The sequence below is a fragment of the Camellia sinensis genome, chromosome 13 (assembly GCF_055761805.1).
Source record: "Camellia sinensis isolate YWXY chromosome 13, ASM5576180v1, whole genome shotgun sequence".
In the NCBI taxonomy this organism is placed as follows: domain Eukaryota; kingdom Viridiplantae; phylum Streptophyta; class Magnoliopsida; order Ericales; family Theaceae; genus Camellia; species Camellia sinensis.
The window spans coordinates 22,039,726-22,067,380 of NC_138973.1; the positions used below are offsets into that span (position 1 = coordinate 22,039,726).

Here is a 27,655-nt window from a genome sequence, read left to right on the forward strand (position 1 = left end):
GATGGTTGAAATATGTTGTCACAAAAAAATAAATATTTGATATCCCGCTCATTTCTATCCCATTCGCGGTCATATGTCCCAAAGTCCCTAAAATCTCCAAAATCCTCAAAATCAAAATCCATCTGAAACCAAAATCTCTAAAATCACCAAACCAAAATCCTCAAAATCCCTACTCGCATTCAGCATTGCCGGAATGAAGGAGGGTGAACAACGGCCTTCGCAAAGTAACGAAGGTGAATGACGGCCTTCGCCGGAGTGACCAGCACCAGTGACTGTGAACGACGAGTGACGAAGGTGAACGACGACCTTCGCCGGAGTGACGAGCAGCAGCGAGTTTCGTGCTTCAGATCTCACTCCACTCTCAACTCCCATGACTTGAATCTCGATAGAAAATGCCCAAGTTGGAAGCTCGAAGGAACACCTCTCCACGGGGCTAAAGGTAAGAAAGAACAAAATTGTTCCAAACACTCTATACTTACATTGCGTTTTTTCCCTCCAATTTCTCTTCCCAAATTCCTAATTTACATGATTAATTTTTGTTAAAATCCAGTAATTTTGTAAATGCATTAGTAATTTACATGATTACATCAGTAATTTTTGTTAAAATCCAGAAACTTGAATTCGAGGTATTGACGCCTCAAAATCACCAAAAGGGGTCGGATTGGCACGAAACTTGGCACACATGACCGCCTAGAAACGAGAGACTTATGGGAGAAGACGGGGCTTGAATCGGGTTCCCGGTTTGGGAGTTAGAGTCGGATATCACTCTAGGCAAACTAGTTCCTTAAGAAACTTGAATTCGAGGTGTTGACGCCCTAAAATCACCAACCGGGTCGGATTGGCACGAAACTTGGCACACACGACCGCCTAGGCATAAGAGATTTGTAGGAGAAGAGGGGACTCCAATCGGGTTCCCGATTTGAGAGTTAGAGCCATATTTCGGTCTAGGCAAACTAGTTTCATAAAAAACTTGAATTTGAGGTGTTGACGCCCCAAAATCACCAAAAGGGGTTGGATTGGCACGAAACTTGGCACACACGACCGCCTAGGCACGAGAGACTTGTGGGAGAAGACGGGGCTCGAATCGAGTTCCCGGTTTGGGAGTTAGAGTCGGATATCACTCTAGGCAAACTAGTTCCTTAATAAACTTGAATTCGAGGTGTTGACGCCCCAAAATCACTAACCCGGTCGGATTGGCACGAAACTTGGCACACACGACCGCCTAGGCACGAGAGATTTGTGGGAGAGGAGGGGACTCCAATCGGGTTCCCGATTTGGAAGTTAGAGTCGGATATCACTCTAGGCAAACTAGTTCCTTAATAAACTTGAATTCGAGGTGTTGACGCCCCAAAATCACCAACCTGGTCAGATTGGCACGAAACTTGGCACACATGACCGCCTAGGCACAAGAGATTTGTAGGAGAGGAGGCGACTCCAATCGGGTTCCCGGTTTAAGAGTTAGAGCCGTATTTCGGTCTAGGCAAACTAGTTCTATAAAAAATTTGAATTCGAGGTGTTGACGCCCCAAAATCACCAAAAGGGGTCGAATTGGCACGAAACTTGGCACACACGACCGCCTAGGCACGAGAGACTTATGGGAGAAGACGGGGCTCGAATCAGGTTCCCGATTTGGGAGTTAGAGTCGGATATCACTCTAGGCAAACTAGTTTCTTAAGAAACTTGAATTCGAGGTGTTGACGCCCCAAAATCACCAAACGGGGTCGGATTGGCACAAAACTTGGCACACACGACTGCCTAGGCACGAGAGACTTGTGAGAGAAGACGAGAACTTCAATCGGGTTCCCGGTTTGGGAGTTAGAGCCGTATTTTCGATCTACGCAAACTAGTTCCTTAAGAAACTTAAATTCGAGGTGTTGACACCCCAAAATCACCAAAAGGGGTCAAATTGGCACGAAACTTAGCACACATGACCGCCTAGGAACGAGAAACTTGTGGAAGAAGACGGGGCTCGAATCAGGTTCCCGATTTGGTAGTTAGAGTCGAATATCACTATAGGCAAACTAGTTCCTTAAGAAACTTGAATTCAAGGTGTTGATGCCCCAAAATCACCAAACGGGGTCGGATTGGCACCAAACTTGGCACACACGACCGCCTAGGCACGAGAGACTTGTGGGAAGACGGGGACTCCAATCGGGTTCCCGGTTTGGGAGTTAGAGCCGTATTTCGGTTTAGGCAAATTAGTTCCTTAAGAAACTTGAATTCGAGGTGTTAACGTCCCAAAATCACCAAAAGGGGTTGGATTTGCACGAAACTTGGCACACACGACTTCCTAGGCACGAGAGACTGTTGGGAGAAGACGAGATTCGAATTGGGTTCCCGGTTTGGGAGTTAGAGTCTGTTAGGTTTTAATTCTTGGCAATCCCGTTTGACAAAACTCCTTTGAGTTGTAATTTTATTCGCATTTTTATTTCAGTGAGACTTTGAGTGTTTAGATGCGAATCCAACCCGAATCAAGCCTTTCAGAGAAGTTTGTGTTGATAAAGCTTTCAAGATTGCCACTTCGCTGATTATGACAGGGATCGAGCTGCCCGGTCAGCTCGCGGGGGTCGAGGGGGCAGCGCCCCTTGGCGGGTCCGGGGCAGCGCCACGGCGGGGTCGAAGGGCAGCGCCCCCGAAACAAAATGCAAAAATGCATTCAAAGTTGCCTGTCCGAGCATGTTATATTTTTCCAGTTTTTCCAGTTTTGGCCTTCCCGCTCGAGTGGGGAAAGGGACGCTCGAGCGGGGATTAGAAGCTCTCAGCATCTCTGCAGTCGCCTGTAAAAATACTGGAAGGTGTGATTTTACGCTCGAGCGGATTCTCCTACGCTCGAGCGCATCTCAGTTTGTTCGCACGCAGTTTTTGGTCAGTCCGCTCAAGCGGGCTGTGTTGAGCTCGAGCGGAGATCGCGGGACAGATTCTATAAATTCGCGTGTTGGGTCAGATTTTAGTATAACTGCTCCAGATCTTCTTTTTGGTTTCTAGGGTTTATATCTGGGGATACTTTGGGAGTTTTCTTTGATGTTTTTGTTGAGTATTCAACTCATGATCTAAAGAGAGTACATCAAAGGTTTGTTTGTTATACACAAAAGAGAGAGTTATTCTTCAGTTGTGGATTCTGAAGAATTCGAGCCTGAAGCTTTGGTGGAATCCGGAGTGGCTCATCAGAAAGACAATTCCGTGGTGAAGATGGGGTTGGAAGAGGCACATAAAGGTTGGTTCAATTAGGCGTTGTGGATTCGCTAGGTAATTGAGAGTATACCTGTGTAATTCCTTTAATTCTTCTTAGTGGATTGTCTTGTGGCTGTTGCCCGTGGTTTTTTTATCACAGTTGGAGGTGTCCAATTGTGGTTTTTTCCACGTTAAATCGTTGTGTCTCTTTGTCTTGATTGTTTGATTGTTTGATTGGGATTGTTATACTCTGCTTAAAATTGATACATAATCACAAATCAACATCTAGGGGATTTTTATATTTTTTCAGAGTCGAATATCACTCTAGGCAAACTAGTTCTTTAATAAACTTAAATTCGAGGTGTTGACGCCCCAAAATCACCAAACGGGGTAGGATTGGCATGAAACTTGGCATACATGACCACCTAAGCACGAGAGACTTGTGGGAGAAGACGAGACTCCAATCGGGTTCCCGGTTTGGGAGTTAGAGCCATATTTCGGTCTAGGCAAACTAGTTTTTTTAAAAACTTGAATTCGAGGTGTTGACGCCCCAAAATCACCAAAAGGGGTCGGATTGGCACGAAACTTGGCACACACGACCACCTAGGCACGAGAGACTTGTGGGAGAAGACGGGGCTCGAATCGGGTTCTCGATTTGAGAGTTAAAGTTGGATATCACTCTAGGTAAACTAGTTCCTTAAAAAACTTGAATTCGAGGTGTTGATACCTCAAAATCACCAAACAGCGTCGGTTTAGCACGAAACTTGACACACACGACCGCCTAGGCACGAGAGACTTGTGGAAGAAGACGGGACTCCAATCGAGTTCCCGGTTTGGGAGTTAGAGCCGTATTTTCTGTCTAGCCAAAATTATTTACTTAACTATCTTTGTAATTATATAGTAGTTAATTTTTTTATGCTTTTTTGTAATTAAAATATTAACACAAAATTATATTGTCATTAATTATTTTTATTTTTTATTTTCAGATATTTCCTGAGTAGCAGTTTGTTTCTTGTGGAATGCAGGCGTGTGAAGATTGTGACTAACTTTTGTTTTTGTAACCCACGGAAGAATCATGACGAAAATTTTTATTTTTGATTTACGTTATTTAGATTTGTGAACAACATTATGTATGTATTCTGCAACATTATGTGGTGGGATAATTTTGCTGATGTGTTGTTATGAATGGAAGAATATTTTAATTATGGATGAATTTTTATTTATATACTGGAATTTTTATATTATTATATAGTTATCAGTTTTTTTTTTTAGTTATTTTTCATTTAATACGGATAATTTTTATATTTTTAATAATTTTATTGCAGTTTTTTTTTTTTTTTTTGAGACGGAACCACACCGTCTCAAAAAAAATTAGAACCAGTTTTTTTGTGACGGTAGTATAGCCATCGCAAAAGATATTGGCATTATTAATTAGTTGAAACAAAAGACCTTTAGCGACGGTATTCTTTACCGTCGCAAATAATATTTTTAGAGACGGCATGTTTGTGGTCTCAAATAACCATTTAGCGACGATATTTTTGCCGTCGCAAATAACCTTTTTAGCGACGGCACCACAATGTCTTCTCAAAAAATTTAGATTTCCACACATTAATGCCAACAGTATTTTGCCGTCGCAAAAGGACATTTTTGCCATCACAAAAAATAGGAGACGGCATTATACCGTCGCTAAAGCCCTTTAGCAACCCCTTTTGTTGCGACCCCCCTCTTGCCGTCGCAAAAAAGCTTTTGAGACAACGTTTTGGGTATTTGCGACAGCAAAAAAGCAATTTTTTTGTAGTGTTAACACATCCTTCTATTTTTTTTTTTAATAAAAAATTGATATGTTTAACATTTTATATGTAAGAAACTAAGTCATTGTCCTTATTTGAGTAAAAATTTTAATTGATATCACTTCAATGGACAAAATCATATTTTAATTTGATATAAGTTTAAGCAAAAGAATTGTTATAAGATAAAAAAAGTGACAAGGATTTGCTTCAAAGTTGAATTTAAGTAAGAGCATGAACAATTTTCGTATTCTTTTCATTCATATTCTTAAAAATGAAAATTTTTGGGCAACAAATATAAGTTCAAAATCCAATATGTTAAAAAAGAGTTATGTTAGGATTCCAAATAAATTATCAAATTTTTACCAAACCTCTCACATGGGTGTGAGACCCCACATGTAATTTGTATAGGTCTCACACCCATATAAGAGGTTTGGTAGTAAATTTGACAGTTTATTTGGGATCCATAGAATTTTTCTAAAAAAAAAAAAAAAACCAATTCCCTACCCATTAGAATTTGTCTTTTAATTCCGTGATGTTATAAATTTATTCCACCGTTAAGGGGAATTAATTGCTCAAATAAATTAATAATCTCTCAAAATCATGAGATAACTTATCTCAGTTTTCTAGCATAATTAATTATACTCTATAAGTTATCGCTTATCCTTATCTAACAATCAAATTTAATTTTTTAAATCTCACTACATTTTTTTATTTTTTGATATCCCTATAGTGCAGTAATCCAATAGCATACATAAATCCATCTGGTATGTTATGATATTAAGGGGTTGTTTGGAGTGTCTTAAATAAATACACTTTTTGGCCTTGTTTGGTTTGTGTTTCTTAAAAAATTTTAGGAAAAATTCTCTACATATAAATTTTTAAAAGTAATCAAACCAAACTAATTTTTTCAAAATTTTTTTCCAAAACTTGTTTGGTTTACAAATTTTCCAAACAAATCTCTCTCTTATACACATCAAATCAATCACTTTTTTCAAAACTCTCTTTCAAAATAATTTTTCAAAACATCTTTTGAAAAAAAACCAAACCAAATAAATTTTCGTACTTTTTATCTCAAAACATGTTTCTCAAATACAAACCAAACAAGGCCTTTGTCTTTTTAGACTAAAAAATTGAGGGAAAAAATATGAATGTTTTAGTTAACTTTTTAATTTTTTATGAAAATATATGTATTAAAAAATTATATAAATAAGGATATAGGGGAATAAAGTGATGGAATAGGCCGTACGGTTGGAAGCCTAAAGGGCAGTGCGGGAGAGGGCAGTGTAGAAGATTGATTCTCTTCTTTTCGGACATAAATTGATCGGTTCTGTTCGGCCCATGGGGGCCCACCACGGGTCCCGTTTTACTAATCGGAACCGTTCAATATGTAGAACTCATCGAATAATATGTGCTTATAAAAAATCACGTTGATTGGATATTGATAGCTATCTAATCGTGTTAGTTTTTTTTTGTTAACTATTAACTATAACACCATCTATTTTTATACAAAACTAATTTGATCATGTATTTAGTGATATCCGATAGACGTGATTTCGTCGGTACCAATCCATGAGTTTATTTTTTGATTTGTATTAATATGTGTATATTATTTGTTTAATATTTTTTTTAATAAATAGTGTTAACCTTTTTACTTTTTGACGAATTTTTCAAGGTTGCCAAAGTTGCCTAAAATGTACATATATTACTTATCATCCATCTCCTCCTAATTCTATACCAAACCAAAGTAGAATCGGTTTGAAAGGGACAAGAAAAGGCAGTTGAAATAACCATAATAAAAAACGACGATGCTACGTAGCTCAAATTTTGTGGCTTAAAAGTGGCTCAAATTGTCAAAACGACGTCGTTTTGAGTACATAACAACATAAAAATGGCCAAAACGACGTCGTTTTGGACATTTGAGCCACTTTTGAGCCACAAAATTTGAGCTACGAGACATTTTCCAATAAAAAATTAGGCAAACAGCCTGTGTTTGGCAACTTGATTTTTGAAATTTTTTTTAAATTTTTTTTTTACTACAAGACAAATATTTTACAAAATTAAAAAAAACAAATTCAAATAAAATATCACATCAAATCCCATAATCATTTCATTTTTTCTCTTACAAATATTACATCCAGTTACAAAAAACTCAACTATCTTCTCAAACATAAAAAAAAATTTCTCCAGTAATATCCTACAACTAAAAAAATCTACAAAAAAAACTCACTTCTCAAATACCCACATAGAATAAACAATTATGCTGTTTGGTAGGGAAATTTTGGAAGGAATTAGAAATGAAAAGAGAAAAGGTATATGAAATTAGGTAAAATATAAATATATTTTATTCTCATGTTACCTACCTTTTCTCTTTTTATTTTTAAACATTTTCTCAAATTCTCTAACTAAACACGGTATTAGGCAAAAGATGACTGATATTGCTAAAGCAATAATCAATTTATAATTGAGGTCTCATGAGGCTAGGTGTGGCTCCTAGTTGAAGACACAGTTGGATGGATATGTTAAGTTTTTTTTATTAAATCCATGCCTTTCAAAGAAGAATAGAAGGTTTCACTAATATATACAAACTTTTTGTCAATTAATTATTTTGAAATTAGAAATATGGTTGTCTTATTAAAGCAACTTGGTGACGCCATTGTTATGCTTTTTGGTCAGCATTAAGGCCTTGTTTCGGATGGTGAATTTTCAGTCAAAAAATTATTATAAAATTTTAAATTATTTTATTTATTTTTCTTAAATATATTTTTATTAAAAATTAAAAATTCACTAAGAAACCTCAATTTCCAAATATTCCTTAAATTGGAGTCTCTGGTGGTGTCATTAGTGATCAATCCTTGGCTTAGTGCATCTTTAATTTGGATAATTATTCAATAATTAACTAATATGTTTCGTAGTTTCTTATTTACTGAAAACACAAATATCATAAGATATTTGGATAGTTTTTGTGAGTATGTTTTGAATTCAATTTTAATTGTGTTCATTAAATTCAAAAATTAAAACAATTTAGAAAAAAAGAAAGAAAATAAAATAATAAAAAAAACTATTGAGATATTTTAATTAAATTCAAAATAAAAATTTATCATAAAAAAATAATAGCCAGTCATGAAAAATAATTATAGGACATGAGATGAAGCCTGTGTTTGGCAAGGGCTTTTTCAGGCTTTTTTGGCTATTTTAGCCACAAAAAACAAAATAGGCTATTTTAGCCATAACAAACAAAACATCACATCCAACCTATAATCATTACATTCTTCTCTCACAAAAAAAGTCAAAAAAGTCAAAAAGCCCTTCCCAAACCAAACTTTTTAGCCCAGGCTAAAATAGCCAAAAAAACCAAAAAGCCAACCCACTTCCCAAACGGAAGCACTCTATATGACAATTTTCTTTTTCTATCTTGTACTTTTACGTACATGTCATCAAATTTAAAAAAATTATATTTTTTAATCACAAAAACTTTTATGTGAGTTGTATAATATTTTAAAAATTTTCCAACATATGTTTTTAAATAAAAATATTTTAATTTATAATTTTTTTTAATATATATCCTCATTGGATATATTAAAATGTTATACAATTTGCATAAAATAAAAATAATAAAAAGCATTCAACTTTTTAAAACTATATGTTAGGAGTAATATGTACTCCAAAAACTATTTATAATTTTTTTTTTTCATATCCCATTTTCTCATGAGGAATTACAGCATAGTGAGAATAAATAAATAAAATTATAAACATATACAGAGTGTAAGTAATTCTATAATGAGATGTAACTAAAAAATTGTGGGGTTGCAAGTCACCCCTCCATATTTGTGTAAAAAAAAAAAACTCTGTTCCTCTGAGATGTAAGACCATCTTCAATCCTTCATTAGATTTTTTATTAAATTTAAGTTTGATAAAAAAAAACTAATAAAAAATATGGTCCAACGTTAACATTAAACTAATATCAACTTCAAAATATTCCAAATCTTTCATCAAATTAAAAATGTCTGAGTCTTTTATTAAAATACTATAAAACTAAATATTTAGTTGATTGTCACCTAATCGACCACATTCTTACAAAGTTTGTTTTAAGATTTTGAAAAACTTACAGTGACTCATTGATCAGCCGGATATTCCCGATTTCCCTCCCCAATTGACTGATAATTTGATAAAATTTCGAATTATTCCTTTAAAACATGCTATATGAGAAGAATTTTTTAAGCGTTGGAGATGCTCGGATTCCCCTCACCTTATCCTATTTTTCACCAAAATTACCTCAAGAAAAAACTTATGGGCACCACAACACAAGAATCTCTTAACCTAAATGACATGTCGGCCTCCTTATTGGCCCTAAAGCGAGTACCAAGCCCGAACAACAACGACACAACAAACGAAATCCGCGTCTCCGCAGAATTTCACACTCGAGCTTCCCCCAATAACACCCCTCCACGTCGATAATCCACCTTGAAAATTAAAAAAATAAAAATCAACAACACAGCACTGCTTCTCTCTCTCTCTCTCTCTCTCTCTCTCCTTTGACGCCATTGTTTTTCATTTCCATCCACAGATCTCTGAAAATTTCACAATTCAAACCCTAATATATATATATATATATATATCACTCTGCATGTGTGTATTTATATATCTGATCCCCAATTTGCCCTTGCTAACCTCTTCTAAACCGATCGAAAATCGATTATCGTCGGTGGAATTCTGGAAGGTTCATGAGGGTTAGTGTGGGGGTAATCAAATTATTTGATGGATGATCGATAGATATGCCTCAACTGCGTAGCGGAGTGCGCAGAGGACGACCTTCGAAGAAGAAGAACCAACCGATTGCTGCGATCGAAGAACAACGCGAAGAAGAAGGGAACAATAAGAGGACGGGGAGAACCGTACGGAATCGGCAGGGGCGAACTGGACAGAAGCAGAGGAAGGAGGAGAAGGAGCTGGTTTTGGTGGATGATGATGATGATGAGAATGTTGTGAAGGTTAATAGCCGGAAGACGACGTCGTTTGAAGGTGAAGAAGAAGCAGCAGCTAGGGTTTGGGGGGTTGGGGAGAAGAAGAAGATGGATGAGTATGATAGTGGTGGCCGGAGCGGCGATAAGGGCTTGCCTGCTGAAGATGAAGGAAGCACTGCTCCACTCCCTGAGAGGGTTAATTTCCTCTCTCTCTCTCTCTCTCTCTCTCTCTATATATATATATATATATGCACACACACACTGTTGCAGGCTCATTTTTCTGTTTTTAGATATGGTTGTGTTTTTAATATTTTGCTTTTGTGTTTGGTTGTGGAGAAAACTGGGCTGAAGAGAAGAAATGTTTGTGGGATATATGTTTACATCTTGTTTGGGCTTCAAATTAAATTTAAAAAATAAAAAATTGAACTTTATTATTGAATCTGTTATACTGTTTTTATTTAGGTTCCCAAGTAATTGGGATTAAGGGTTGTGGAGTTGAGTTGAACTGTTTTAGTTGAATGCGGAATTTTGGGTTTTTGAGTTTTAATTAACTAAAATGTTATGATTGAAGGGTTTAAAAATTTTGCAAAGTATTTTCTTTAAATGTTATTTTGGAGTTGGAAGAGAAGCTGAAGATGTTTGTTATTTTGAATGTGGGGATTTCTCATTTTGTACTTTGATGGAGCTCCTTGTTATTGTTTATTTAGCTTGAAGAGATGCTACTTGGAAAGAATAAAACAAATTTAGCAAGTAGCATAGAACCACTTTACTTGATCTTAAAAGCTAAAGATAGTTTTGCTATTGAAATTTGAAAGCAAGATATGTGCTGAATAGATTCTAATCAAGCTGTACTTCATTTAGTTCAATATAATGTAGAATGCTTTTTTTTTCTTGTTAAAAATGAGATTGTTGATAAGCATGGTTTCAAGACATATGCTTGACAGATTGTAATTAAACTATTGTACTTTAGTTTGTTCAGTACCAATGTAGAATGCTTTCCGTTTGTTAAAAAGGAGATTGTTGATAAGCATGGTTTCACTTAAAATTATCTCCAGATAACCATGGTTACATTTGTACATTTGTATTGTAGAGCACGAAAGAATTTGATGTTTATATTTTACTAAGCTTCCAAAACAAGCAAGCAAGATTATAGTGAAGAAAAAATATGATTTCCAATGAGGATATTGGTACCTCATACTTGTGATCTTGCAATGGGGGCTAGGAGTGCCACGATGTATGGTTGAATGCTTCTATTAATAGTCTTCTTTGCTTTTATATCAGGTTCAGGTTGGTGGTTCCCCACCATACAGAATTGATAAGAAACTTGGAAAAGGAGGTTTTGGACAGGTATATGTTGGTCGCCGCATTAATGCTCCAAATCCAAATGAAAGAACTGGCCCAGGTGCTATAGAGGTAAGATATTTTTTTATAGATAGTGGAAAAACATCATGCAGAGATTGATTCTGCATTTATTCTTCTTAACATGTTATGTGATCTATTGAAACTTTTAGGTAGCCTTGAAATTTGAGCATAGAAGCAGTAAGGGATGTAATTATGGACCGCCCTATGAGTGGCAAGTTTACAAGTGAGTCTTTTTTGGTTATATTGCATACTCACCTTAGGATTTTTTCCCCCCCTAAAATTCGTGGCTAATGCTTTGCTGCTTCTGCTATTTTCTCAGCTCACTTGGTGGCAGTCATGGTGTGCCACGAGCACATTACAAGGGTCGACAAGGAGATTACTATATAATGGTGTGTGTCATCAACTTTATATGCTGTCCTTGTATAGTATGATATTGTATTTCTAAATCTTAATCTGTCTGCTTGTTTGATACCGAAAAATTACTATAATTGCAGGTGATGGATATGCTTGGACCTAGTTTATGGGATGTTTGGAATAACAACTCCCACGCGTAGGCTTCTTCTCAAATTTAATTTCTGAAGAACATACCTTTTATCATAGTTTCTTGTTCCAATTGACACATCTCTGAAGCTTCTGTTATGTTTTCCAACTTCAGGATGTCCATTGAAATGGTTGCCTGCATTGCCATTGAAGCAATCTCTATATTAGAGAAGATGCACTCCAGAGGGTGACTTTTTTTACCCCATTTACTTTTTAATTTTGCTTATATTCTTTTTTACTTCGCTTGATGTGACGAGAGGTTTTTCTTTCTTCGCCTTTTTATGTTTGTAAATAAACTTAGAATCCAATTAGTATTATTTAGCTGTAGCAATTTCCACTTGTTAAAATATATGGTCTGTATATGACTGCTACAACTTTATGCAGATATGTGCATGGAGATGTAAAGCCTGAGAACTTTTTGCTTGGTCCGCCAGGGACACCTGATGAGAAAAAACTGTTTCTTGTTGACCTTGGATTGGGTAAATTTTACGATATACATTTGTTCTCTGCAGTACAAATATAAGACACAGTACGATACTGAATTATGCCAGTTTTTCATTATTCTGATTACACATTTTGACATGCAGCAACCAGGTGGCGTGATGGTTCTACTGGTCTACATGTTGATTATGATCAACGGCCAGATGTTTTTAGGTAAGCTAATGTTTCAATAATTTATTCTAGTTCCTTTCTACTAGTTTTTTTTTTCTTTTTCTTTTTTCAATTGAGCATGATCATTTTGGTGTTTCAGGGGAACGGTGCGCTATGCAAGTGTGCATGCTCATCTTGGAAGAACTGGGAGCAGGAGAGATGATTTGGAGTCTCTTGCTTACACTCTCATTTTTCTTCTCCGAGGCCGACTGCCTTGGCAAGGATATCAGGTTAGCAGTTGCCCAACTTGGAACAGGCTATTGTTGATTTATATGTCATTTCTATATTATTCTGACACGACTGTTTAATTAGGGGGAGAACAAAGGGTTCCTTGTATGCAAGAAGAAGATGGCAACTTCTCCAGAAACTCTCTGTTGCTTTTGTCCTGCTCCTTTTAGACAGTTTGTAGAGTATGTGGTGAACTTGAAGTTTGATGAGGAACCTAACTATGCAAAATACATCTCCCTCTTTGACGGGATAGTTGGTCCAAATCCAGATATCAGACCCATCAACACTGATGGAGCTCAAAAGGTACTATCTAGCTTTTTGACTATATTCTGTAGTTGTATAATTAAAATGAAAATTTTACTTACTCTTGATTTTGTGTGTCTAATATTTGTCTACATACTGTGTAGCTTATATTTCAAGTTGGACATAAAAGAGGAAGATTAACAATGGAAGAGGAAGATGATGAACAACCGAAGAAGAAGGTAAGAATGGGAATGCCTGCAACACAATGGATTAGTGTTTACAACGCTCGCCGGCCTATGAAGCAAAGGTACAGATTTTGAACATATGCATTTAACTTCTTACAGATTAATAGCAAAAGGCTAAAGTAGTTATGTTTACATTTTGTGTTGTAGATATCACTATAATGTGGCAGATGTGAGGCTTTCCCAGCATATTGAGAAAGGAAATGAAGATGGGTTATTCATCAGCAGTGTGGCATCTTGTTCAAACCTGTGGGCCTTGATCATGGATGCAGGCACTGGCTTCAGTTCTCAAGTTTATGAGCTCTCTCCCTATTTTCTTCACAAGGTTGCTTGTAGTCCTTAACAACTTTCTACTGACAAGGCATAGAACATGATAATATGTGCTGCACTTTGCACTTTTTTGAAATGTGCTTATTGCCTGAGTGTGTGTAAATCAACGAACTAATCCTTCCCATTTATCTTTCTTAAAGGAATGGATAATGGAACAATGGGAGAAGAACTATTATATTAGCGCTATAGCAGGGGCTACTAATGGGAGCTCATTGGTGGTGATGTCCAAGGGTTAGTTTAACAAATTTTATGTTTAGTAGTTATATTGGCACTTACTGTTGTTCTCACTTTCACTACTTTAAAATCTAGGTACCCAGTATTTACAGCAATCCTATAAAGTGAGCGAGTCATTTCCATTCAAGTGGATAAATAAAAAATGGAGGGAAGGATTCTATGTAACTGCCATGGCTACTGCAGGAAGTAGATGGGCAATTGTCATGTCTCGTGGAGCAGGATTTTCTGATCAGGTTCAGTTATAATTTTTGGAGCTTTGCTCAGTTAGAAAGCCAATTTTCTGGTGAAGAAAACTTTCTTGATCAAATTTCTTTGTTGAAATGCAGGTTGTGGAACTTGATTTTCTTTATCCTAGTGAAGGTATTCATCGGAGGTGGGATGCTGGTTATCGCATCACATCTACTGCAGCAACTTGGGACCAGGCTGCTCTCGTTCTCAGTGTGCCAAGGAGAAAACCTGCAGATGAAACACAAGAGACTCTTAGGACTACTGCTTTTCCTAGTACACACGTCAAGGTTTGATTATTCACATCTATCATTTTACACTTTTTTGCTTTTCATGTACTTAGAAGCGTTGTTTCATTAACCTAGCTTTCTGGGGTTGTTCCTTGCAGGAGAAATGGGCAAAAAATCTTTATATTGCTTCTGTTTGCTATGGTCGAACTGTTTCATGAGCTGGTCAGCGTGTTGTCAGGGAAGCTCATTGATATTTTTTTGATTGCTCAACCTTAGGAGCCATGGTCCAGTTTTTTCCATCTATTGCTCTTTGGTGAAGCGAAGCTCTCCTTGTCTTTTAAAGACAGATTGAGTCATCATGTCATTTGGGAGTGGATGTATGCAAAGCTTTACTTAGCGTCACTATCACATAGAATTGTTACTAACACCTGTGCACTATGTTTCAATTATGTTGAGATGCTTATTAGCTAATGACCATAATCTCTTTGTACCCAATGATGTTTTGTACTGTCAAAAGTTTGTATAGTTTTGCAAAATAAGTACTTGGTTGAAGACATGCATGGGTCATGGTTTGATTATTGATGTTATTTTGGGAACATGCAATTATAGAATTTGGAACTGAACCGTAGACCTTTTTTTATGTCTATCGTCTTGTTTTTGTTCTTTTTTTACTTCATTCTTCTATTTCTGGTCTTGCATCCCTAAAACCTTTTAGCAGTGATGTGATTTTGAATATGTTATTTACTTAATTTTGTTGATATAATTCCTCCTCCCTGCCTGCTTCTTATCATTACCAATTTTGCATTTATGTATCTGTCTCTCTGACCAGACTGGGTGCATTTGGCTAGTGAATCCATTCCGTGTTATAATTGCAAAATCCACGTCCCATTGAATTTTTCTTTATAGTTCTTATCTCATTATGTGTATTGTTACCTGGGTTATGGTCAAGCCATTGTTTTTTCTTAACTTATGGTCAAACAACTTCTTTTCGTTTTTTTGTGTGGCATTTGGTGTATATATTGATCAGTTCATATCCTTACTACCAACAGGGGGAAAAGAAAAAAGAGTTGAAATCTATCTCAACAAAAAGTTGAAAAACTTCTTGTGAATAAATCTCCATTTTAAAAAAAAAAAAAAGAAGAAGATATTTATGCTAAATACTCCGTATTTAATTGTTCAGGGGCGGCATGCCACAATGCTGGTGGGATTGTCATTGGCTGTTGATACTGTGAGATTTAGATGTTGATCTCCATGTTTTGAGTTTTTATTTAAGTTCTAATTTTTCATTTTATTGAAAAGGTGCAAGAAAACTGGCCTGGAGTAATCATTGTCGTATTGAAATGCTTAATCGGTAAAGTTGAAGTGTTTTGAGTGGATGACAGTCCAATGCATCACATTAATCATTTATGGTGCCATATCAGATGCTGTGTGCTGCAGTAGCTTCAAATTTTCTTGTTGATTCCCTACTATGCATCTGGTTTTCACCACTGTGATTATGTGGTTGGTTTGATTATTGTTGTTAACATATATTTGGAGGTTGTAGATGTCCTTGATCTTTTGGTATATAGTTTGGAGCAAGATCTTGGGAACAATGACACTAGTTGAGACTATTTATCAAATCATTCAACTCTCCACTAGGTAAGTCACTAGCAGTGTCATGTCATCATGATGACAGTTTCAGTAGATATTATATCTTCACCTTCTGTACTTGTTTTGTTAAAGCTTTGGTCATGCCATTGTTGTTTTTGAATTTTTTTTCTTCCAAGGACGAGTTCTTTATTGGCTGATGACTACTTAATTGTGGTTCTTTTTGTACTAGAGTATTGGTGAGTGGGTTTTTCCTCTTTTTCCGGGATGTTTCCATCTACAATTGGTTGCTTGTTTTATGGTGTTGGTACTATTGCATGGCAACAAGGCCCCATATCTTGGGCCTTTTTGGATGAAGTTTGGAATTTGAATGGGTTTGCAGTGTTGCAAAATATCCGTTTTCCTTTTCACGTGGGACCTTCATCTTGACTTATCTAATTTTTAATATATTTTAGTGATTGTCGGCGTATGTTCTGCATCCTACATGCTGTATGGTTGTCAAAAATAAATTTTATTTGTAATTTGTTGGCAACAAGTATTGTATTTGTGTATTAACATTTCCAAAAAATTTATTGTCTTCCAGACTTTAAGTTACTACCAGTTATCCTGTCTATCAATATTTCATTACCTCTGCTATTATCATCTAGAGTCCTGCCTTTCGAAAGTCATTACAACTGATGCTACATTTTGGGCGTACTGGTAAATGAGAGGCCTGATTTTCATCTTTTCTGCAACTTCTTTTAGGGAAAATCTTGCTTATAATTTTGCATTTCACACTTTAAATGTTTTGCAGAACATAAAGGAGTTCGGACATTTGTTTCCTTTGTCTATTTTTTTTTCTGTTTTTTCATTTTTCTGTGGCCTTTCTTCGTTTTCTTTCCATTTTGTGTGTTTTTTGGGAGGTGTGTTACATGAACAAGTTGATTTTGCAGCCTAAGTGTTGGAGTGAATGGGAATATCAAAGTATTTGATATTTTGCACATGATGTTGTTGCTTATTTTCTTTCGGTTACCCTTCTACTTTGTTTCTTGGCTGAGAAAGTACTTTTCTCTGCATGACCAAAGTGTCATTAACATTTTATCTTATCCAAAATAAGGGAGTAGATGTAATTTGGTGGATATGGTGCCTGATTTCATCTATTTTCTTTTTGTAGGTTGGCAAAGTTGTGAACTTCATCGGACGGGTACCATTGCAAGACGATGAAAATAACTTCTGTGGGTTAGCTTATTAGCTGATTTTGCCAAATGGTACCGGGTTCAAGCATGGCTCGGGTCTGTAGAGTTCTTGCATTTTGAAAAAATTGTCAAATCAGTAATAACTGGAGCATATGAATTCTCAAGAAAGTATGTCCAGAGAGTTGTAAACGAGGGAGAATCTGACTTTGATGATGATGTTTCATCACTTGGTTCAAATGGTAACCCTGACCTCCATTGATCTTGAAAAGCACATACAGAAGATTAACCAGGGTAAGCAAGGATGCTCTGTAAATCTCAATTGCACGTATGGGCAAGTTAGTTTTGCTCATTTGCCCACACTTTTGGTTTGAATTTATAACTTATCAAATGAGGAAATGCACACTCATTTTGTTGATTCCTGAAATATTTTCATTCAGTATGTCCCCCCCAGTAGTAGAGGCCTTCCAGCCTTTCCTGCCATTCCTGCTCATCTGGAAACTCTCGCAAAGTCTCATCCCACTTACTTTTTACTCTTCATTTGTTGTTTTGAAAAATAAATTATAAAGCGATGAAAGACTGCAGAATCCAATGGTTTCATGTTCACCCTTGGCTAAACAACCATTTCGGGCCAACCCTTTGGCCTGGCTGGCACTTTAAAGTTTGGTGCTCTCTCAAAACACCTGCACGCCTGTGAGTGTTCCCTGGACTGCAAAGACTATGTTTAGATTATAATTTTAAAAAAGAATTTAAAAAGAGAAATTAAAAAATATGAGAAAAATACAAATAAAATATAAGCTTTTTTAAAAAATATTTATAATCCAAACACAACATAAAGGAAAAAAAATGTCATCATCTCAAGCGATGATCAGTGATCATGATAATAAAGATTACTTATTATGGGAGGTAATTTTATACAATCACGCTGCTCAGCCAAGTTAGGAAGTACATGGCGACGTGTAATCAGCCAAGCTAGGTAGTAGGTGGCCAAGTAGGACACGTAATGAGTAATTAGCTATCCGGTCAAGCATAGTATTTCGATGGGCAAAACTAAAGCACAGGATGGATTGAGTGGGATAAGTTTAATGCTTATCACTTCCGAAAAAATTGTTAGACATGATCCCAAATACGGCGAAATAACTTGGACAAATGGTTGTAAAAAAACTTTCAGTGGTCAAATCAGAAGATATAAAATGCTCACTCAACTTCCGGATAGACATACATATTCATTAGAGTTTATGCTTACATATATTGGGAGTTCATCCTGCAATATTGACTTAAGCATCTAAATGTCCCTATAGCTGATCACACCAGCCGATAATGACTCACATGTTTGTAATTGTAGGTCATCGGAGAGTCATTAGAGGTCATTGCCATTAACCTTGACTCGTATTCATCATTTACTCCAATTGTGGTAGATTTTTCTCCACACTAATCTATCTTAATCATTGCAAAACTACTTCCCAAGAATTAGATCCACAAACAGTGAATGGTTATACATTCACATGGTAACATTGAGTTTGTCACCACTTCAGAACAAGTAGAGTACTATTCACAATCAGCATAAGATGAATCTGAAGACAGCAATAGCAAACAAGTCAAATAACACAACAGTTACTTCTGAAAACTACCCTGAATAACTACAATCTCAATCAAGATTGTTCGAGAAAAAATACCGACCAACCAACACGAAAACGGCTTCGTAGTATATATATATGATGTCACTTTATGTTGAGCTGCCTATATAAAAGCTTGTCACTTCATACATACCCAACCTGCGTGCATAATATGATTTGAGAATCACTTGATTGATCTAATATGTTGGCCGGCAACATAATCTTCTCAAACGAACTCTCTCCTGAAAGATGGAAGGGTAGTAATGTCTACATTTTGTAGCTTATCATTGTTGAAGACAAGTCGACTTCTAATGAAAATTTAGGGATTCAAAAAAGCTAATGCAAAGAGTACTTGCCTCTGTGTTGTCGTGGTCATATCGAATTAAGAAAAGACACCTGCAGCCCCTTATATCGTGCATTCTCCTCTGAATCTCTACAACATGAGCATCATAGTATCTTGCCTGATCTCTTCTCTCCTGATTATATGCCCAAACCATCAAAATGAAGGATGTGATACCATGGCCAAGGGTATTTTTGTAACATTTGAAAACATAAACTAGAAAAAATAATATTACCTGAAAACAGAGTACCAGATCTCCAACTTTCAGTTTTCCACATTCTGAATGCTCTAAGGGGAGAGAGCGTTCACGGATAGCCTTTTTCACATTTACCCATTCATCCTCCTCGGATCCAAACCCAATAAATCTTACATGAACCTCCTGAAATAAATGACAAATATATCAAAATTAAAATAGGGCAAGGGGAAAAAAAATGAAGGCCATGGGTATTGCCAAAGCAATGTACAATAAATTAGGGCTTAATGTAGAATTGTTCAAAGAACTGGTTGCTTTGGCAATAGAACTGGCCAATAAATAATTCTACGCAAAATGTGTTGATTGATATTAATGCTCTAAATTTCAACTGATTGCACACAATTATCCTCACTCTAAAAAAAAGTCAAACCCCATTAAAAAAAATTCAATTCTTGGAACAAGCCTCCAAAACTAAATTGCGACTCATATTCTGGAAGTGCCACACATGGTAAAAATGGGAGGGCAGACAATATTAACAACACAACAGCACCATCCCTTTTTAACAGAACACCGGCCAAGAAATGGAATATTGAAAACATTGTCCACATATTGCACAATATATTGGATATTTGAAGATGGTAATACTATATTCCTACCTGTTATAATCACGTAAACATGACAAGATATATTCTTCCATATATTGAGATGGTAATACTATATTCCTACCTGTTATAATCACGTAAACATGACAAGATATATTCTTCCATATATTGAGTAGGATCAACATTGCCTGGTACTCTTATTACCTTGAAAATTCACCTTTCATTGCCTAGTTTTGAGGTATATCATGTGATTTATTTTTTTAAGTATCATTATGTTTCAATCATATCGATCAACTTGTGTGTTTCAATGTGCCATTGACCAATTCATCCCCACTTTATTAACCATTTTCCTCCCATTTCCATATTTTTTTCATTTTTTCTGATCAAAATTTTTCTACTTTGCTGAAACCTTTTTTGTAGTGAAAACTAAAGGATTAAGATCAATAATAGAAAAGCAGGACTACTTCTGGTAGCAATACAACCCCCACCTTAATATTAGACCCATAAAATGCAGGAATGCATAAGTTTATATCTTAACTACTTACAGCTTCACCTGAACTAAGAAATCTGTGGTTGAGAAACATATCCACGTCATACCTGCAAAGCCAAAGAAAAAGGGATTAACAATATATTCAATAACGTCTGAGCATGATTTTCATAAGTTGGCAGTATGAATGAAAATAAGAATCAATGAATTAGTGAACTTTCTATCGTAGACAAACGTGAATCAAGGAAAGGATGAGCTAATTACTGCAACCACCAAAGCATGCAATACATGCAAACAAAAAGTCTACTTCTAAAGTGCCTATAAATTAATGGCACTTTCATGAGATCAAACTCGAAACTTTCATGAGATCAAACTCCAAAGTAGCATTATTGCATATCACAAGCAGGAAAACAAAATATAATAATAATAGGTACATCCATAGCGCCATACACAAAAGCAAACCAGCTAGATATTTTATCAACTAGGGGACAACAAAACGCCTTAATTGCTTCTCATATGTAACCTTACCATGCCCCATCTTTAGATGATCTGGCCTCAAATTCCAACTCCGATAGATCTGGAACCTTGTCTCCTGTTTTTGAAACAACATTTATCAAAAACTGCCGATAACCAATCCATTTTCCAGAAATTCTAAAGGCTCTTTCCGATTTCATACACATGATCATTAGTTTGTTGATGAAAGTTAACTGAAGAGTACAAAAACCTTGGGAAACAAGTTCACAACAGTAGAACTAAAAACTGTAAAAGAAAAGGTATTAATGGTTTCAACCAAGTACATCTCTAATTTAATGGTTTCAGACTGCTGCAGGTTAGTGATCTTATCACGTAAAATAAAAATACATAACACTAAGCTGTTGCTTGAATAAAGAATCACCTTCACCTGAGACAAGAAGACAGCAAGTAAAGCCTTTCACTGAAAACTCAGGCCCTGCTGTGGCAAGCCTTGGGACAGAGATCAGCAAAAATACTAAATGATTCAAAATCATAACAATCAAGATATAAGGTGCACTGTGCATAAAGTGGATACCTCATGCCTCAGAAACTCCCAAGTTACTCAACCTTTAGAAACAAATTTAGGGCAATGCATATCTGATTTCTCTGTTTTTTTTTTCAAACCATAAATGTGGATATTAACACATGTAGGCATAAATAGTAACTAATTAAACATATCGGTAAAAAACAAACAAAATAGTAACTCAAGATAGTTCACACAACAAAAGTCCATTAAAAAGATATTCTACATACAAAAACACATACACGCATGAACATATTTGTAACAAATATTCAAAAACTAACCATCGGTAGATATTTGTATATGAGCAACAATTATAGAGACCCCCAATATTTAGGGACAGTTACCAATCAGTCCTATCAACTAGACTTATTTACCTGCAAGTCCTGACTGATAAATTTATCATTGTAAATTTATTCATAAAAACAAAAGAGACTGGTAAATTTATCACTTGATAAATTTATCAATAGGTCTTAATGAATAATAAGTCCCAAAAGTAGGGCATATTGGTAAAAAACAAGAGGCGGAAAAAATCTTTTTCTATTCAACAAAAACAAATCAAAGGCTCTTAGATTCCACTTCATGTTCATACGTCCACATGCAGTTGAAGCAAAAGAGAAGACAGCACAAGTTATGCATCTTGCTTGTCCAGAGACTCAAGAAACTCTCATTTGTACAAAAAGTCCTCTCAGTTTCTCAAACCCTCCAACGGTTGGAAAAAGAAGTTCAGCGTATTAAGTATAGACAGCATTTTAAGACCTAAAGAAACTCATTTCAAAAGGATCCAATTGAAGATCTGGAGGCCTAGCATTGAAAATATATCCCATTGTACTGAACAGCATACCAGCAATTGAAGTACCTTTTTTTTTTTAAAAGGGGCAATTGAAGTACCTTTAGACGCTTGGGGTTTTTCATCTGCTTTATTCAGAGGGCAAACTACTGGAACAACCGACAATTTCTCGGGAGGGATAGGTGAAGAAGCATCTTTCAAAGGATAGGCTTGCTGCTTATCCTGGAACCAACTTTGTACCTAAAATAAAAATACAACAATAATTTTTATGAACAATTTTAAGTACAAATGAAATAATCAAGTCCTATAAAGCAGGACCAGGAGAAGAAGATGAGAGTGAGCACCTCAGTCCACTTTACAGAAGGTTTTCCAACTCGACCTTTGGAGCAGCTGCAATGAGACAAGCAGCCAAACAAAAGACTTACAGGCCCAAACTACCATTTTCCAAAGTAACATCACATATGTCTTCAGAATGTAAAGTTTCATTTTATTAACACGTGCTTATACTTAGATCTGTGAAAATGTAACTCACTTGAAACTTCTTGCTAGTCTTTTACAGAACTCCGGATCCAGAGATTGTTCCATTGAGTCTTTACGTAATTTCTCCATTTTCTCAATCTGTTCAGATTGGGAAGAGCAAAATAATCTTTGTATCATGCCTCTTAACGGCTTGTGAGGGGGGGGGGGGGGGTAATAAGGGAAGGAAATAACAACCAAAAAAGTACAAAATCTGAGGTCAAGAGGAGTTGTTCAACTTCCCATGACAAACTAAAACAAAGCATGACTAATTTTGCCAATGGCCGAAAGAATAGCCAATGGACACCCAACCAAGAGAACTTAAAAATATTGGAGAGCAAGAGTTAAAATTAAAAGGTCACACACAATAGGGCAATGCATAAATCCAAAGGAATAGAGAGTTAGTCGTAATTAAGAACTTACCTTAATTAAGAGTTAAGTGGTTTGTTGCAATTAAGAGTTAATCATGATACAACCTATACATTTTAAAACAAGAAAGTTAAACCTTATGTGACAAGAAAGCTAGGTCTATAAACAGGAGATCTCTCATAAGAGTGAGCCTTCTCCCTCTCCTTGCCTATTCAAAAGATGAGTGTGTGAGAGCCTGTGTGGATACTTTTAGAGGTCAGCCGCTTGAACAATTGGATTGGAGCAAACCCAAAGCTTTATGTGGGAATTGGATTTTTGTGTTGGAGTTATTCTTATAATTATCTCTATGGATGGTGGTTTATGCTTTGTATACATCATAACATGATCTAGTGTTTATGGAAATCAATAAAAAAGCATTAAATTCCGTTGCACTGCACCTACCTCATTTGATTCCCAACACTTGTCTCACCACCATCACCAGCCTAGGTTGGAAACAAAGCCTAGGAATCCTCAAGGTTGGTGCCATAATCATATACAATCATAGACATTAATCTAATGTCTCCACAAATCTAGTTCAGGTACCCATGAATACTAACTAACAAGCTGAGATTAACAGCTGATTTTCAGAAGGTATCACTCAGGGGCTTTACAATTTCAGCCCAACAAATTTTATGCACATTAACATACAATCTAAACAATGTGCCCACACAAATACATGAATACCAAGTATTTTGAAAGTTGTAAAAGATTAGAGACAAAATCCAGAGGGTTATACTCAATCCAATAAACTTAAACATAAAACAACACAAACCCAATAATGCACAATCAGCAGCATAACACACTTTAATCCAGTATTTCAGTGTATATTCGATAAAATGCAATGGTGTCAATGATTCATGAATACCCACATTGCCTGCAATTTAAAAGCTCGCTTTTTTTGCAGTGTATAACACAAAAACCAGTAATGTATCAAACTTAATAGTTGATATAACTCTTCCACTACATTTTATCATAGATTCAATAGACTATAATGCTGAAAGAAACTTGGAATTTCAGTAAATAAGACCCAGAAAAAGGAAAGGAATGAAAAAACAGCTGTGAATATGTATAACCTCTGCTGTAGTGAAGCCAGAGAAAACCTTTCGGTCTCTAGGCCGAAGACGATCCATGAAGTCAATGAGTATTGAAGATCACAAGCCCTTAATCGAAGAAAATCGAAGCCATTTTCAGAGGAATTTTTCTAGGGCAAAGCACAGGGCTCGATTTGGGTAGACCACCAGTTTGGGCGCCTTTTCAAAACTGGTTTCTGTTCCTTTTTTTATTTTTTTGTACACCCACAAATATACGGATTGCAGCTTTTTCCGTACGAATTCAATACTTATGAGTGTTAATATAGGATTTTCTAGGGTATATGTATATAGCGTTTTCTTTTCTCATATTTTAAAGGGTAATTACACTGGCATCCTGAAATTTGACTTTAATGCATATTATTTTTTTATGTTTGAAAAATTATACCAACTTTGGTTATTGTAATTATTTAGACAATATAAAAATATTAAACTTATGTACTTTCTCTTTTCTTACTTTTGTTTTACTTCTTCTTCTTTTTTTTCTTTGCTTTACTTTTTTTTTTAATGTAATTTTTTCTTTTTTTTTACTAGAAGTTGTTATCTTCTATATAAGTAGAGGTGTATAAGATGAGACTATTAACTACAAGGGTAGAAATATAATTTTCAAAACATCAAAGATAAAATGTAATTGGATCACATTTTAGATGTGTTAAGTTTGGCATTCCTTCAAAAAGTCAAAAAGTCACTATCCTATTTAAGTCGCATCATCTTATTTAAGTCACATCACCTCTCTACCACATCACTTCAAACCCAACCTATATTTTATAAAAAGTCAAAAAGTACACTTATTTAGAACATCTCAAACAACCCCTTCGTATAATTTATCTTATTTTAAATGTGAATTTGAAAGAATTTGAGAGATACATGTGGTTTATTATTTCCACCAAAATAATCAAATTTTAAGGTAAATTATGCAAATGGTCCTTTTAGTTTACCTGTTTTTTCATTTTAGTCTCCGTTGTTTCAATTTAATTAATTTTGTCTCTTAATTTTACAGATTGTGTCATATTAGCCTAATAAATAACAGCGATTAAGTTTGATAAATGAAAAATCAAATGATGTTTCAATGTGGTCCTTGTAGTTTATAGGATATGTCAATTTGGTCTATTTGGTTTATAAGAAAGTCAAAACAACATGGACCAAATTGACATATCCTGTAAACTATAAGGACCAAATTGAAATATCATATGATTATTCATCCATAAAACTTAATCACCGTTATTTATTGGATTAATATGACACAATTCGTAAAATTAAAGGCCAAAATTGAGCATATTGAAACAATAGGGACTAAAATGAAAAAAAGTAAATTACAAGGACTACCGCTGTAATTTGTCTTAAATTTTAACTAAAATTTTATTTTTTTATTTTGACTAATCATTTTTTTAATATTCTATAACAAATTCTCTATTCTTTATTTCATTTGTTGAGTCCTATTTTCCTAGCTACATGTAGCTAATAGTTTGATGTTCAACTAAAATAAATAGTCAAGAATTGAGTTTGATAAAGTGTGTTTTTATGATTTTGTGCTATAAAATAGTCAAAAGGAGGCTCTAATGAGCTTAATAATGATACTCTTACAAATCTCGTTTCAATTATTCAAATCGTCTGTTTTGTTGATTTCTTCATTTAGATCATTTAACCTGACAATTGTAATATTTTTATTTCATCATATTAAATTATAATTAAAAAAATGAACGGCATGTATATTTTTTAAAAAAAACAAATTTTTTCATGAATTATATACATAAAAAAACTCTACAAAATAAATTATTTAAATCATCAAAACAATACTCATGATGAGCCTACGGTCCTCAACCCATATATAAAAAAGGAGAAATATTACATTAGTAAAAAAAATTTAAAAATTATTAAAAAATTATAAATATTAATAATTAAAATTGTAGATTTTTTCATGAATATGTAACTTTTTTTTCAAAATTCTATTGGGTTGTAATTACCCCCCAACAAAAAACAAAGGCCATTGGATTCAACAAACCACAAAATTTTACCATTGATGACTCAAGCATTAAAACTGGGTGAAAATAGAGGTGATTTTATTAAAAAAATTAATTTTTATAATCTTACTTATCAAATAATATGATCAAAATATACGATTTATTTATCACTCATATTGATTCTATGTGTTTTTAGTTAATTAAAATTTTCTATATGTAATGATTTTTTCAAGTAAATTACAGTTCTCTCTACTAAAATTGTTACATTTTGTTTCATAACTTTTTTATTTGTTTCCATCTCAATTTTTTTTGCTAACATTCTATTATGAGAAGGAAAAAATGACTATAACTCTAATTCAAAGAATTATTTATATACAATATATCTTGGGGATATTCAAGTGTTGGTTTATGACCAAAATGTAGCTCACATGTAATTGTTTCTAACAAATTGTTCAAGGAATGTTGAAATTAAAACAAATTAAAAAATTAAAGGATAAAGCATAACAAGTTTGATAAGTTAATGGCAATAAAGTGACAATGACCTATAATTGAGAGAGTTAAAACATTTTTTTTATAATTGATGGATTCAAAAATTAGACCAAGACACTATTTCATATGTACACATGTTTATAATAATGTATTAAGCATGAGAATTTATCCGGTTCCTATCTTGCTCTTACATTTTCACCCTATTTTGTACCTATTTTTCCCGTCCCGATAAGAAATAGGGATGGGTTTTGCTTTCCCAACCCCGTTTTACTTAGCTTACCAAAATTACATTAATTAAATTCCTTTTAGCAACCCTAAAAAAGCATTAGATAAAAAAAAATAAAAATAAAAAAAAACAATGTATGTTTCAAACAAACTAAGCTTTTAACTAACTGAACAAAATGTTGAGGGGGAAAAATTGCATGTCCTTATCATAGTGTTGTAATAGCTTTCAAGTATGTTGTGGTTTCATTTTAATTTTATTTGATATTAAAAGCTTATAAGATACGATATAATTTTTTTTTAAACAAGAAAAAAGTATACTGTGAAGTGTCATCACGGTATCTGTCGGTTCAAGCTCTGAGGTAACCGGTTGTCTGCCTGATTTAATCTAATCCACAAGAAGAGACCCACCACCAAGACACCCAATAGAGCTCATCAACCACTCCTTAGCAGGACCAAGGTTCAATCGAAATATAACGCGAGGTCTCAGAAGAGAGTCACTGAAAAAATTCAACATTTTCACGCCCTTAGGGATCAAACTTGACTCACTACTATAAGAAGATAATGCCTTCACCATTGGGCTACCAACCTCCATGGTAAGTTACAATACAACTTTTAGTACACTCAGGGTGTGTTTGATTGGACGGACTGGAAAATAGGAGATTAGAATCCATTGGACTTGAGTCTTGGGACTGTAAATCCCCCGGACTATTTGGTCGGATTGGATATGTATCATGTGTTTGTTTTTTCATGGGATTAGATATCTGGATAGGACTATTTTCAGTGAATACAACGTTTGGTTGGACGGACTGGATATGATAAATGAACAAAAGACTATTTTACCCTTTTTCAATTGTTTACTAAGTAACAGAAATATTAAACATATCTTTAATATTTTAATTATTTTTAGTAAACATTAAACATACTAATGGTTAAATTTTGTT

The 27,655-nt window shown here is 34.9% G+C and overlaps 2 protein-coding genes across 2 annotated transcripts; one reads left to right on the top strand and one right to left on the bottom strand.

Moving 5' to 3' along the window:
- The first annotated feature begins 9,136 nt into the window (after positions 1–9,136).
- Positions 9,137–14,847, top strand: LOC114261361 (Protein kinase family protein). The gene is made up of 16 exons (XM_028201633.2): positions 9,137–10,117; positions 11,204–11,335; positions 11,434–11,507; positions 11,604–11,673; positions 11,779–11,834; positions 11,940–12,011; positions 12,209–12,303; positions 12,412–12,478; positions 12,576–12,705; positions 12,788–13,006; positions 13,111–13,253; positions 13,339–13,513; positions 13,659–13,749; positions 13,828–13,985; positions 14,079–14,267; positions 14,366–14,847. The coding sequence occupies exons 1-16, from the start codon at positions 9,734–9,736 to the stop codon at positions 14,423–14,425; spliced, it is 2,115 nt and encodes a 704-aa protein (XP_028057434.1). The 5' UTR covers positions 9,137–9,733; the 3' UTR covers positions 14,426–14,847.
- Positions 14,848–18,436: 3,589 nt separating this feature from the next.
- Positions 18,437–24,315, bottom strand: LOC114261362 (protein SAWADEE HOMEODOMAIN HOMOLOG 1). Its single transcript, XM_028201634.2, has 9 exons — positions 24,025–24,315; positions 22,560–22,645; positions 22,372–22,417; positions 22,129–22,267; positions 20,733–20,796; positions 20,263–20,314; positions 19,158–19,301; positions 18,939–19,058; positions 18,437–18,824 (listed from the first exon to the last, which is right to left on the bottom strand). The coding sequence occupies exons 1-9, from the start codon at positions 24,079–24,081 to the stop codon at positions 18,780–18,782; spliced, it is 753 nt and encodes a 250-aa protein (XP_028057435.2). The 5' UTR covers positions 24,082–24,315; the 3' UTR covers positions 18,437–18,779.
- Between the last annotated feature and the right edge of the window lie 3,340 nt (positions 24,316–27,655).